The 14586-nt window shown below is 34.1% G+C and overlaps 2 protein-coding genes across 2 annotated transcripts; both read left to right on the top strand.

The window, feature by feature from the left end:
* Window positions 1–4376: 4376 nt before the first annotated feature.
* LOC106626771 (sterol O-acyltransferase 1) lies at window positions 4377–9622 on the top strand. Its single transcript, XM_014246602.3, has 4 exons — window positions 4377–4751; window positions 6585–7065; window positions 7138–7286; window positions 8243–9622. Exons 1-4 carry the CDS (start codon window positions 4658–4660, stop codon window positions 9295–9297), a joined length of 1779 nt encoding a protein of 592 aa, XP_014102077.2. The 5' UTR covers window positions 4377–4657; the 3' UTR covers window positions 9298–9622.
* A 902-nt stretch (window positions 9623–10524) lies between these two features.
* adp (WD and tetratricopeptide repeats 1) lies at window positions 10525–14382 on the top strand. Its single transcript, XM_070108114.1, has 3 exons — window positions 10525–10814; window positions 10900–11781; window positions 11835–14382. Exons 2-3 carry the CDS (start codon window positions 11016–11018, stop codon window positions 13121–13123), a joined length of 2055 nt encoding a protein of 684 aa, XP_069964215.1. The 5' UTR covers window positions 10525–10814; window positions 10900–11015; the 3' UTR covers window positions 13124–14382.
* Window positions 14383–14586: the final 204 nt, after the last annotated feature.

Consider the following 14586-nt stretch of genomic DNA (forward strand, 5'->3'; position numbering starts at 1 on the left):
AGAGTTTTTGAGTGTGTTGATTAGAAAGTGTAAAAAACAGGTGTGAGCCAAGCAAACATGCAGGCATGCATATGTATGTACAGCTATAAATCGATAATTTATTTAGCTTTTGCAAATCATCGTTACCTTGTGAAATAAGTTTACATTTGTGGCATTTAACGGAAGCACGTGCATTATTGAAGATATCGGGCCAATTAAACAAGTTTTCAATAAAGGACTTAATTTTTATCGAAACAGTTGAATGACAGCTATATGCTATAGTGGTCCAATATCGACGACTCAGACAAATGTGCAGCTTCTTGCAAAATTTCAGATCGATATCTTGAATTTCGAGCAGATCGAACAGACGATCAAGGCCAACTCAAGTTTTAGTTTAAAACCATATGAATATTTAAATGGAGTAAAACAACCTGTTTATTCTGTTATGATTCTTACACTAATAAACTAATTTTTAATGCCTCTACCAAAAATATCCACAATTAATAAAAATAATTTCTATCACCTTTCCGAAATCCCATAAAAAAGAATGTGAAAGTGTGTGAATAAAATACCATTGATCGTTAGTACGTGATTGTCTATCGGAAGATCTGTGGGACTGCGTTCAAGTGATACCCTTTTGAGACCAGGTCTGTTGCTTATTCATTAAGCAATGATAGCCAGTAATCGTATTGATCGATTCAACCAAATTAACAAAACACAATAAACGAAAATTTTACGCCATTCTTCAGGTTCTATCTATCATGACGTCATTTCACAAGCATGCCTGATAAACTGGGGTGTTCGGCTAAAAAATGCTAAGTTCATAAGTTAATAATCGTTACTAATCTATGGACAGATACGATGCATTAACTATTTCGTTTCCTTCATGGCCCAATTAATTTCACTACACATATACAAGTAGGTTTATTATACGCTAAATTTATAAAAGATAATTTGTAGCTCATTCTTGTGTGTTGATTTCTAAACATACTTACAGGCGCTAGCTAAATAATTGCATTATTTTTCGGTCTAACACAATGACATTCAATTTTACACACAGACAATTATTCACGACTAAACACCCTGTAGGAAAAATACTAAATTTTTTATTATCTTTGTAATTCTGAAAATTTTAAGTTTTTTTATTATTAAATATATCTTTATATATAAAAATGTAGCGAATTTTATAGCTACTTTATTCGACAATTCTTAAAGTTCGAAAATCAGAAAATCAAAAAAATATTTTGAACTATAACTTTTTATATGTTTTTTCTTTCAATAACAAACTTTAAATATATATACCTAAAATACGTTGGGTAGTCTTATTTCCATGTTCAGCTGTAATTTTAGCGAAATCATCAATTACGTCACAAACATGTCTGATCCCTTCGATGCCTCATACATATATATTATTATATATTTCATTATCTGTAAATACCCGTGTGTGAATATACACAAATATATTCATTCATTTTTTATATTTTTTCTTTACAGCCAGACAAATACGTGTAGAAAAATATATACATACGTCTTTATCTCTACAGCTAATACGCCTCTGTATATATGTACATATGTAAGTTTTCCAACTTGCAAGTACATTTCTATGTAAGTACTCATTTCAAAAACAAAAAAACAATTATTATCGGTGATTCAAGTGCATGTGTACTTAAAAGGTTGTACTGAGAAGCAACATACATATTTACTGATATGAATGTATGAAAATATATATACACCGGGAACTGGCAATATAAAGTATTAAGATTCTTCTAATACGTATTAATAGATTAGTCAGCAATGTAGGAATTACTCATTAAACGTTGAGTTTAGTGAAAGTTTTTATTAACCAATCTCATAAACATATTAACACGTCTCCTTTATCTATGTGAATTGTGCACAATTTTCGTGACTGGCTAACCAATATTTTAACCGTATGTATAAAAAATCAATTTTTTTTGCGTAGTTCAGATACATAAAAAAGTGGGAAAAACCCATAGCTTGGTTTTTTGCACTTGAGTATTTTTTACATAAATTTTGAGGTTAGGTGGAAAAAAGTTTTAACACGAGAGTTGTATGTAGTTCTTTTTTATTCCATTCAATTGTTTTCCATAGGAATCAAGATTTTGCCGAAAATCGGGATAAACAGTTTTTAACCCTTACAAATTCAACCACCCCCCTCAAATTTCTTTTCCTGATCTCAGATTTTAAATTATTTTTCCTTTCATTTTTATTGTTTAAAATTCTTTTTCCAATAGGTTTCATACTAGTATGATTTTTTTCTTTTATGTATTATTATTTATGTGAAAAGGGTGCTAATACAAAATTCTTTTTATTATCTACAACTATGCCACATAACTTTTTTCTATCGAACTCGTAGTTTTGGAAATCACGATAAAAAGTTTTTAACCCTTAAAAAACCACGCGTTTTCTCTTTCCGCCCTCAGATCGCCCGTAAATTATTATTCCATTCACTTTTGTTATTTTATCTTTCGTTTTCAATAGGTTTTATTCTCTATGAATTTCTTACACTTTTTACCAATTTCAAAGGATTTTTTTTGATTTTCAAAAAAGCAAAAATCTTTATTAACAATCAAAAACATAATTTTGAATACCCTTTGATTTTCAATAGAATTCTTAATTAACCCTCGAAGTCTCAGTATATTATATAATTTATTATATATTGCGATTATTTTCTGTATTACCAGTTAAAGTATTAATTTTTACTAAAAACCGAATTATTACCAAAACCAGAAATGGTTTTTCTTGATATCTCAGCAAACTTGGAATCTTCACTAAGTTCTGGACGAACTACGTAGACGAGACTAATCAATATTGCAAAAGTCTCGTTAGCATCCTTTAGATGCCACAATATTTTTGAAAGTCCGTTAAATACAAATTTTATATAAAAATTAATTGAAAAAAATCGAGTCCCTACCAAAAAATCCCAGATGTCATACATCATGTAGGTTGGGCTTAATTTATTATTTATTTATTTTTTTAATTTTGAATGAAAGCTTTTTTTTTGATACTTGCGGCTAAATGTATACCATACATACATATATTCATATGTAAAGTGCATACAACTGTTTTTAATGCAGTTTCAATGTCCAGCCGTGTATAGTTTTAAAGTTTTTCATTGCTACACTTTAATTCGTTGAGTGCTCATCTGGGATAAGAGCAGAATTTGTCGCTCATAACATATGTGTGGAAGTTGGTGTGTAAGTACATATGTACTGAGTGTATTAATACGTCAATTTTCGCGCTCATCGGCCGAGTATGTGCTGATGTTAATATTTTGATTACTCTGCACTCTAACTAAGCGGAGTTTATGGCACGTCCTGCGAGGTTGGCACGCTAAATACATACATATGTGAAATTTGAAAAAAAAAATAGTTTCTAAAAATATTAGAGTTAGTGAACTTAGAGAAGATCTTAGAAGATGACTTACCATAGATGAGCTTAACAACACGCAAATCTCAGAACCAAGCTCTCGATATGAACTTGTCGACAAACTTCGCTAAATATTTTTTGCAATTTTTTTTTATGAACAAGAAATTTTTAACTTTTTGACTAAATAACTGTTACAAAAATATGTTTGACAGATTCGCCTGTCGATGATAGATACCACGAGAGTGAGTTTTACAGGGATGGCTTGAAACTTTTATTTTGCAAAGTACTGTCAACTCTGCAATATTCTTCCAATCCATGTGTAAAGAGCTGTCAAAATTGTTTAGTGGGATATATAAAGTATGATCAGCGTGATTGAGTCGATTTAGCCAAGTCCATCTGTCTGTCCGTCTGTATATATGCGAACTAGTCCCTTAGTTTTTGAGATATGAATCTGAAATTCTGCACCCGTACTGTACTTTTCGCGCCAAGAAGCTGCCATACAAACTGAACGATCGGAATCAAGTGCTTGTTTAGAAAGTTTTTTTATTTGACGAGATATCTTCACCAAATCTGGCATAGTTTAGTGTCCAAGGCAACGTTGCAATGTCCAAAGAAATGGTTCAGATTGAGTCACTAAAGCATATAGCTGCCAAACAAATTGACCGATCAAGTTGTAAAGGGTATTATAGTCTTTTTATTTTTTATTAAATTGACATTAACCCTTTGTTGTTGTACTTTTTGATATATGTAGGTATTCAGCCACCCTTGTATTGTTATATATAGTACTGACAGTTGGCTAATCGCAAACACGTCGTCGCTCCAAAAGAACTGAAACCGCAAACCAGCAACATATGCGTGTACTTGAAGAGAGCGGGTACATAATCCAGAAGAAGGAAAACTGAGTACAAATGAACACTAACAACAAGCCGATAAATGAAATAAGTGAATGTATTAAACAGCGATTACAATAATCTATATATATGTACATATCAATGTACTAAGTAATCATCGATCGCTATCGCCAGTCGTTGTTGGGGTATAAAACCGAAACGTCTCTCTGCTGGCACATCAATACGCGCAGACTATCAATCAACGCATCATAAAGAAAGGAAGCAGTGCTATCTCCCGACTCGCAAACCGATCTAAATTGTCAGCGGCAACAGAAATCGCTTTTTTCTTTAGCTGAACAACAGTGTTGGTTGGTCTTTAAAGCGGTTGCGCGCGTGTTTATGAGCGTATTATTAGTGATCGCAAATTTTTTATAGAAAAAGAAGCGTGATTAGGGATAAAAATGTCGGAAGAAAAAGTAGAAAGTGCACAACAGCGGCAAAATCAAAACCAAAATCAAACTAGTACACACCAAAATGGTGCTGCAATGCAAAAAGGTAAGCAGAAGCAACAGCATTTCAATGAAAAAAAAGTTCAATATTTAAATAAAAATAGCTAATATTAATCAAAAAATAAACATGGAACATAAGCAGATCGCGGTGTACCCGAAAACATTTTAGAACATATATATACATACACACAGAAATGTACTCAAAATAATTAAGTTTTATAGCCGTTATTGATAATATTAGTACATAAATCAAGCCATAAAAGTATGTGGATAATCTTTACAACCACAAAAAGTGAACAATCACCGACATTTCATAATAAGACAACAAATATGTAAGAATCGGCACTTATGTCTGTATGTGTGTAAGTGCGGAAATACACAAATTCGACTATATATTATATATTTAATCTAATGATATGTACATAAATTTATATGTGACAATGGGCGACCTCCTAAAAGTGTAGTGACATCCAAAATAAACTGACGAAAATCGAAAATTACAAAAAATATATATTATACATATATATTTGAAAGTCCAAAAATATACATATTAACGTGCAGTATTTAAATGTACGCATTTTTTTCGGCCTCAATGGAAAATTTGCATCTACAATCAGCTGTTACAGCCGTCAGCTGTTTAACATTTTATTATACCCTGAACAGTGTATATTAAGTTTTCCACAAAGTTTGTAACACCTAGAAGGAAACGACGGAGACCCTATAAAGTACATACATGTATAAAAAAATTAACCGCTTGACGAGCGGAGTCGATTTAGGTGCCTGGATATACGCGAACAATTCATTTAGTTTTTCATACAACGATCAGAATATTTGCAAACGTTCTTTTCTCCTTAAGAAGCTGCTCATTTGTCGGAATTGTCTGATGCAAGGGTGCAATCTCCGTAAAAATTGTTCAGCTCTTTTTCAACTTTTGCATATAGCTGACATACAAGCTGAACGATCGCAATCAAGTTCTTGTATAGAAACTTTTTTATTTGTGAAGGATATTATAGCTTCGGTGCAGCCGAAGTTAACGTTTTTTCTTGCTTTATTTTATTCTTGCGAGCGTGGTTTCCACCAAATCGCCATTTTCAAACTCCATATTTCTCATTTAAGTAAAAAATAATTAAATTTCATTTTTTCTTCGAACGGAACTCGAATACAGGACCAATAAAATGACAGTCATGGCACAACGCGCGCTTTTACGACGATAACCGTTATCAAGACATTAAATCATAACAGGGAGGTGTGTCTTAGAAATTTTTTGAAAGCATTTTGATCTAATGAGAGTGTGTTTAAGTTTATCAGTTTTGCGCAAATATATTACGAATTACGGCGAAAGCCTTCAAGCCTTTGAGAGACACAGCTAGAAAAAAATATAATTAAAAAAGCTGATTAAACTGTTCGGACTGAGCAGCTACACTTTAGATGGCTGTAACTCAATAACCATTTGAGATAACGATTTAAAAATTTAGTGTGTTAACCTTTAAAAGGTATAAAGTATCGAAATATGAAAAAAATCGATTTTATAAACATTTCACTAGGTGTGCGTTTTGAACTTTTTAGTATAAGCAGATGATACTCTAGGCACACCCTTAACCCATTTTAAGTTCTGCAAGCTTCTAAACTAGTTAAATTTAGATATTTAGAAACACACTTTAAACATTCTCAAGTACCAAAAGTTTTTAAGCTAAATCAATTAAAGCCTGTTATTCGCTTTTTTTGTATTTGATGCTGTTATGGAACCTTCTTACAGGCTCGCTTCATGAATTCTAACATCGTCAAGCAATTTTACTTGAATGCAACTTAGTTATCGCACGTTAAAATTAAAAATTTATTACTAAAATTAGTAAGCTTTAACCCTTCAACGCTTTTGCAGTTACGTCGCAAACGTCTAACAGCGCTTACGAACTCGACTACCTCCGGGAACGTTTACAGCACTTGCAAGATAGTCTACTTAAGGATTTCAAAAAGTGTATAAACGAAGAAATCGAAGTTGTTGTGCAGGAAATGCGTCAACACGAACTCCAACAAAACGAATTCAGAGGCTTCGCCAACTCACAAAACACGAACACATGGAGTAATCGTATTGCAGTGACGGATGACACCCAAACAGCCAATGGCAATGTACCTACTGAAAGATGCGCAGAAATCAATTCCAAAAGAACGGACAACAAATTATCAGGCGAGCATAAAAAGCAACCTCGACCGCTGCCCCACAAAGTGTTCATAATGCGCGAATCGTATCTCACGGCATTACTGGAGGTCGACCACATGCGCACCATTTATCACATATTTGTCGCGATATTGGTGATGCTACTCATACAAAGCATTTCATATGATTATTTGGCCGAGGGAAGGTCAGTAATTTTGTGATTATATTATATTAATAAAAACATGACTATGCTAAAGTTTTATTTGCTTGTTTGCAGAGTGTACTTCGGTTTGGGCACCTTTAAATCGTCACTGGTGAAAATTGAATATGTACTTGCCATTTGGTTATTGGAACATGCTGTCGTATTGCTGCTCTATTACGCCTTCAAAATGTGGACTAATGTGCGTGTCAAATTGGCTAGGCAACGTGAGTAGAATAGTTAAATATAATATTTTTTAGCTGAGTATAACTAGCATGCTTGGAACCCACTGCTAATTTCTGATACCCAGTTAGAAGTGAGGTATTTTTTTTAAATGTCAAACATTATCAGGTGCTGCTTCCGATCCAATTACGCGAAATATACGTTCAAAAGAGAGTTACTTTGAAAAACTTGTAAGATCATCAAGCGAGTGAGCGTATATAGTAAGAGTATGCAGCTGAGTTCAAACTCAACGAAGCATTTAATTGTGCATCTGGTTTTGTCTTTACCAATATATTAATCAGATCTAAATAACACTCATCCGTAGTTTTCTTAAAAAGCTTTTTATCAAGATTCTTAAAATGTAAAAATAAGCAACGTATGACAGTTTATCAAAAATCGTTAATCAAACCAACTCGGTATAGTAATATGGTTCAAACATCCAACGCGCTTACTCGCAGATTCCACGAAGGTCGGATTAGTCGCGGATCCAAATGGTTTGATTTCCAATCACTCTGCGGCATTAATCCGTTACTGGATTATATTGTCTGATGATTTTTCGAACGATAGTTACTTATTGCCACAAATCTTCAGGGAACCACACAATAAAAGGTCTTGCGAACTCTAATCCACAACTTAGCCCAATAAATCTCAGTTGGGTCGAAAGAGAAAAAATCAGCACTGCACTCTCTAGCGGTATTCTCTTACGCCCTAAGGAGTCGATTCTACACTTCTTAAAAGTATTGAACGTAAAGGAAAGGAACGTAGGCTTGAAAAAAAAATTATAAGTTTCTAAAAATTAAGTTTCGGTTTAAAGGAAAATCAACCTGGAGACTTGGATTTTTTTCGATAATAATAAGTCAAAGCCAAGTTGGCAATTAAGAATATATTCCGCACTGGAAACTATAGAAACTTATTTCTTTCATACATAATAATTAATGAGGACTTTGTTTGTACTTTTCAGCGGCGCTCCAAAGTTTCTGGTCACATTCCTGCCTAATAACATACATCAGCTCACAGCTACTGTTCGGTTATGTAGCTTCGGTACTTTGCCTTAAGTTGGATTTAACATTTATAACCGCCTCCGTTTTGCTGCTCGAGTCCACGAGATTGCTAATGAAGATGCATGCCTTTGTACGTACGAATGCTGGACGCGTGCTCGCCGGCAAACTGAAAACAGATGCGATAACAAGTGATGTAGATGACGTAAATAATGCTCAGCAGGCGTCACAAGCCATACACCTGCCAAGCTTTAGTTCCTACTTATACTTCCTCTTCGCACCGACACTTCTCTATCGCGATAGCTATCCGCGCACAACGCACATTCGTTGGAAATTCGCCTTGGCGCGTTTCATGGAAGTGATTGCAGTAGCATTCCTTTACAGTTATATATTTGAACGTTACATTAAGGTACAGTACGGAAATATTGGACTTGAGGAATTGAGTCTGCGCACTTTCGTCATTAAACTACACAGCATGGTTATGCCCAACAATATCATCTTTTTATGCGGTTTCTATCTGGTTTTACATTCTTGGTTGAATTTCACCGCGGAATTGTTACGCTTCGGCGATCGCATGTTCTATAGGGATTGGTGGACATCATCAACATATGATGCGTACTTCCGTAATTGGAATGTTGTGGTGCATGATTGGCTTTATGAGTATATCTATAAGGAATCTTATAATCACCTGTTTAAGGGCTCAAAGTTACCGGCATCGTTAATGGTTTTCTATACGTCGGCATTGGTGCACGAACATATAATCGGATTTGCGTTAAGACTATTCTTTCCAGTGTTGTTTTGTTTCTTTGGCGGATTTGCTGTGCTTTTGGTATTTCTCTTCCGTAACGCGTCCAAGAGAGTTGGTAACTTCGTGGTATGGTTCACGTTAATCTTCGGCAATGGCTTATTATTTTCCTTATATAGTATAGAATATTATGCGCGCCAAAATTGTCCAAGAACTTATGATAGTTGGACGGACTACTTTGTGCCCACAGTGTGGACTTGCTACAACAAATAATAGAACGATAAGTCGAATAAATTTTGTATGTATGTACATACAAGTATATAGCTTTAGAGGTTATAGTAAAGGATAAGACTAATTTTTTAATTAATAAGTTGTATCTTTGTATATAAGCACCTAGATATTGATACAATGAAGTTTCTTCAACAGTCTTCTATAAAAAAGAAAAAAAACAGATTTGCCGTGTTGTTTTTACTAAGCAGAAGCTTCATAGATTTCATGGAACAACAGTTGTAATGTATTTAAGAATTGTAGTGATGTAAGAATTATTGTGTACAAAATTTATACCAATTTTATATAAACCAAATCTTAATAAAGATACATAGTATAGTCTTAACAAAAAAAAAATTGGGTTTTATTTGTAATTTAGTTGTTGGTATTTCCCGGCATGCAGGTTCGGAAGGTTTTCAAAAAAGCAATGGCGGCGTAATCGGCACTCTACAGCCTTAATGGCTCAATTTCTCCTCCGAGGAGATTCGAGGAGACGCATCTTAAATCAATCGGACAAAAAAATAGTCTTATTCATGGATAATCTAGTACCTGATCAAAACTGCTTTTTTTTAAATTATTAATATAGCTGTGTCAGGAATTTTTTTTTCAGATTTTCGGGAAAAAATTAACTGTTTATAATAAAATCGAAATTACAAAAAAAAAAAACAAATATTCTTCGATGAGATACTGGTTTTCTCATGCTTTGAAATAGCTGTATAACGAGAACCCTTTGCTAGTTATTAAATAACTTGAAAAGTACTTATTGGATATACTTCAAATTTTCAGAGAATTTTTCTAAAACATTATACTGTAAGAAAACACTAAAAAATAATTTTTTTGAAATTTTTGACTACCCCTAATCCATTATATCATTTATAGAACAACTTATATGAGTCAAAACTCGATTCCCCGCAATTATATTCGGTATAAAAAAAATCTGATATCCCTATAACCTATTCAACATCATATTATTCACACGGCAATGAGTACGTAATTTTTGTATCGACTGTAGCGAAATGTTATTTTAGATTCAACATAAGGTGCCACTGATACAAATATTTTTTTAATTAAACAATCATGAAATCTTTGTGTACGTTTATTACACTATAAAATTTTTGCAAAGAGAAATATATAATTTTATTTGGAAATAAAAAACGTAAACACATATTTATTGTCTTCAAATGTATACGACACCATATTTATCGTTTATTGGTTAAGCTGGCAACTACAGCAATTAAAACCAAAATAAAACAAAAAGGACGTCGTATAGAAGAATTATTTTGAGTAAAGGTAAATTTAATTACAACTTTTCGCGTTGTATATCAAAATATAGAAAAAATGATTTATACAGCAGTTGAAAAATATCAAAACATCTCAAATTGGTGTCTGTCTTAAAAAATTTGAGTGAAAAGAAAGCAATTTGTGAATACGTCTAGTTTTTAAAAGATCGAACAACGGAGGAACTTGTAATTTGTTTTTCCGACAAAAAGTCAAAGAATACGAATTGCTACAACAACAATAAGGTAAATGAAACTTAAAAGTGATAACCAACTGTTGGCGATAACAGTATGATTTAAAAATTATTTAATATTGATACTTGATTAATAGCGTAAACATCACTTACTCATTAAACAAAAAAACTGAAAAGAAGGGAACAGCTGACAGTCTCTTCAAACTAAATAACATAGTACAAAGCGGAGCAAAACAAGTTAAATTTTCAAATAATGTTTGGTTCGCGCTGGTCGCGTTACCAATACGACGTGGACGATTTGCGACGCACTAATGCCACAGCATTAATTCTTGAACGTCAATACGGAGATATGGATAGATATGTGCAACGACGGTTGCAAGTGTCATCAGCATACATTGATCGACTCGAACAGGAGACTATACTACGTGGTCATCAAGGTTGTGTAAACTGTCTTGAGTGGAGTAGTAATGGACGCATATTAGCGTCAGGTTCTGACGATTTTTGTGTTATGCTTTGGGATCCATTTCGGAAGCGTTGCCTACGTAGTATAACAACCAAACATTCCGGCAATATATTCTCTGTAAAGTTTTTACCACGACATAATGATGCACTAATTGCCACTGCAGCGGCGGATAGATCCATTTACGTATTCGATGTGAATCATCCAAATGATACTATACTGAGTTGTGCATGTCATGTGGGGCGTGTCAAACGGTTAGCGACAGCACCAGATTCGCCTTTCGTATTTTGGTCTGCTGGCGAGGAGGGTTCAGTTTTGCAGCTAGACACGCGGGAACAACACCGTTGCAATACTGAAGGAAATGGTGTGCGTTTGGTAAATCTTGATACACACGTAAACACACATACTGAGGCCAAATGTCTGGCAATTAATCCTCGACGTACAGAACTTTTAGCAGTTGGTGCGAATGATCCATATGCTCGCATATATGATAGGCGCATGCTACATCTAGTTTCGTCGCTGGTTGGTGGAGGCAATAATCCATTTGTAAACGGTGCAGGTGAGCCCAAATATTTTTTAATATAATCACTCATAAAAAATATTCTTTGATAGATGACGGCAATGGCATAATACCTAAGGATTGTGTCACATATTATTGTCCCGGACATATAAGTAAAGATAATTCTAAACTTATTGAGCACGACTCTCGTGCTATAACGTACCTTACCTTCAATGCGACCGGCACAGAGTTGCTGGTAAATATGGGTGGTGAGCATTTATATCTATACGACTTACTGAACGCGGAACAACCAGTGTTTTTAAACTTACCGGAGTATAAACCGCCACCAAGAACTTCAGAGTCCGACATAGAAATGGCTGTTATGCAAGCAAATTATAATTCTTCTTCGCCTATTAGAAGTGCTGCTGAAAATCAAGCTATTGTTGAAAATAACGTCTTAACACAAAGTGCAATTAGTCCCGTCGATGCTCCACAAACGAGTAATCGACGCAAATTGCCCGAGTATATTGAACGTTATAAGAAAATGGGAAACGATTTCCTTGAAAACGAAAAATACTTACAAGCAGTTGAAAAATATTCAGAAGCCATTGAAATGGCGCCCAACTGCCCAGTGCTATATTTAAATCGGGCCACTGCTTATATGCGACGACTTTGGTTCGGTGATGTATATGCTGCATTGCGGGATTGCCATCAGGCTTTGCGACTTGATCCAGCCTACATTAAGGCACACTTTCGCTTAGCACGCGCGCTCCTCGTGCTAGGCAGACCGCAGGAGGCAGACGAGTGCCTTAAAGAGCTAATAACTCGCTTTCCCAGCTATGCGAATAATCATGGTATCATGATGCTACGTAAGGACATCAAAGAAAATCGACAAATGTCACAATCACAACAGCAGCAGCGGCAACAACAACAACAGCATGGCAGTGAGCAGCAACACTATAACTGTTTAGAACTGCCCGATGCTGAATATCAATGGCGCAGCAAAGCTAAAGACTATAGTAAACGATATGTAGGGCATTGCAATACAACAACGGACATCAAAGAAGCCAATTATTTCGGCAGCGATGGTGATTTTATTGTCGCTGGTTCAGATCATGAGAATTTCTTTATTTGGGAGCGCAATACAGGCAAAATACGTGCCATCTACAAGGCAGACGTTTCGATTGTCAATTGTGTGCAACCGCATCCGGAAATTTGTTTGCTTGCGACGAGCGGCATTGATCAGGACATCAAAATATGGTCACCAACTGCACCGTCAGCCGATGAAAGACCGAATTTGGTTGAATATGTGGACAAGACGGTTGAGGATAACCAGCAAAAGATGAAAATGGATCCATTTAATATGAACTCAGGCATGAATGCTTTCTGCTTTAATGGATAATGAGTGATAAATGTTAGGTTAAACATATGTTTGCGACAACTCAACTGAATTGTCTAACTAAAATCTAAAACAAAATACATTTAGGAAATAATCTGAAAAAAAACACATAAAACTGCTAGCGGTACATGTGGACTAGATTTTGTTTTGTGAACGACACTATGCAATTTAGAAGCAGCTGCATTAAATTTCTTTAAAAAAATTTTCTTCACTCACTTTTGTTGTTGTTATAATTAAGAAACTTCAAATTGCGCTAAGATTTGTTTTTTTTTTTAGTGTGTTATTTAAGTTTATTTTATATGTTATATATTTGCTTTTGTATTTAATTCGGCAGCTATGCAATTAATTTGTCCTTTTTTGAGAAGACTATGTCCACTTTGTCGTCCACAAATGTCATAATGTTAGCAATATTATATATACAAGAATTTAGAAATTTATAATTATACTTAGAAGAGGATGGTACTTCTTCGTCGAATCGATAGCGCTTGCTCATTTCATGTAAAGAAACGAAAATAAGCTGATCTTATTATATTTAAGTTTAAATTAACGAGTAAAGAATTAAAAAATTTTGTTATTTTTTTTTAACGAAACTATTCGAAAAATAGAATATGAAAATAACGATAAATATTAAAAGCAAAACCGTACTCGGTTCGACGTAAATTTTAAGAAGGGCCATCTAAATGTAAGCATGTAGCAGTAGAGTAAGCGGAACGCTGAATTTCACTAATCAAATTAGAAAAAAAAAAAACATAAAAATCAAAATAAAGGCCGAATGTATGGATGAGCTGACGCACCAATCAAATCAAAATTTTAGTAGAGCGCAAAAGAGTTGGTACAAACTGATATCAAACACCATATACACATACATACTTGCAATTAACAGAACCAAATGACTAAAAAAACAAAGGCTTCAACTTGACTAAAGCACACATTATATGAAGCTTTGATTACAATATGCTATATGGAAGTAATAGAATCGTCTTATATATGTTTATATTGACTATGTTGTTGAGTTGAATCACATTATAATATATTTTTGTTCCAGTTTGCACACCAATTTTTAAATGCTTATTTTTTTTCAAAATGGTTTTAATTACGCTGTATCAATACACATTTTTGTATGCCGAACGGTTTGTGTCTGCCTGTACAGCCGCAAGAGTTATATTCCTCAGAATGCAAACTTTATAATACTTACTAAAACGAATTATTGATGTGAATACTATATTATTTGTTTTCATTAAAAAGTTATTTTCGAACTTAAATTATGTGTGTTTCATTAACTTGCGATATTAGCGTAAGTACATAACCTTACAAAACCATTCGCCATTTTAAATACACGAAATTTTTACTAAATAATGTTGGAAACGATGCACTATTGCACCCTTTCCACGACAGTAGAGTTTAAGAAACCGAAACGAACCCGTGTTCTTAACCGGCCAAAGACTGTCAAATGGGCCGCATGCTTC

Source organism: Bactrocera oleae, chromosome 4 (assembly GCF_042242935.1).
Source record: "Bactrocera oleae isolate idBacOlea1 chromosome 4, idBacOlea1, whole genome shotgun sequence".
In the NCBI taxonomy this organism is placed as follows: Eukaryota; Metazoa; Arthropoda; class Insecta; order Diptera; family Tephritidae; genus Bactrocera; species Bactrocera oleae.

Bases quoted from the DNA above. Each gene is read 5' to 3' on its own strand.
- LOC106626771 (XM_014246602.3), top strand. From the start codon at position 4,658: ATGTCGGAAGAAAAAGTAGAAAGTGCACAACAGCGGCAAAATCAAAAC. The intron at 7,066-7,137 runs GTCAGTAATTTT...GCTTGTTTGCAG, and splicing joins GATTATTTGGCCGAGGGAAG to AGTGTACTTCGGTTTGGGCA. The intron at 7,287-8,242 runs GTGAGTAGAATA...TGTACTTTTCAG, and splicing joins TGTCAAATTGGCTAGGCAAC to CGGCGCTCCAAAGTTTCTGG.
- adp (XM_070108114.1), top strand. From the start codon at position 11,016: ATGTTTGGTTCGCGCTGGTCGCGTTACCAATACGACGTGGACGATTTG. The intron at 11,782-11,834 runs GTGAGCCCAAAT...ATTCTTTGATAG, and splicing joins TCCATTTGTAAACGGTGCAG to ATGACGGCAATGGCATAATA.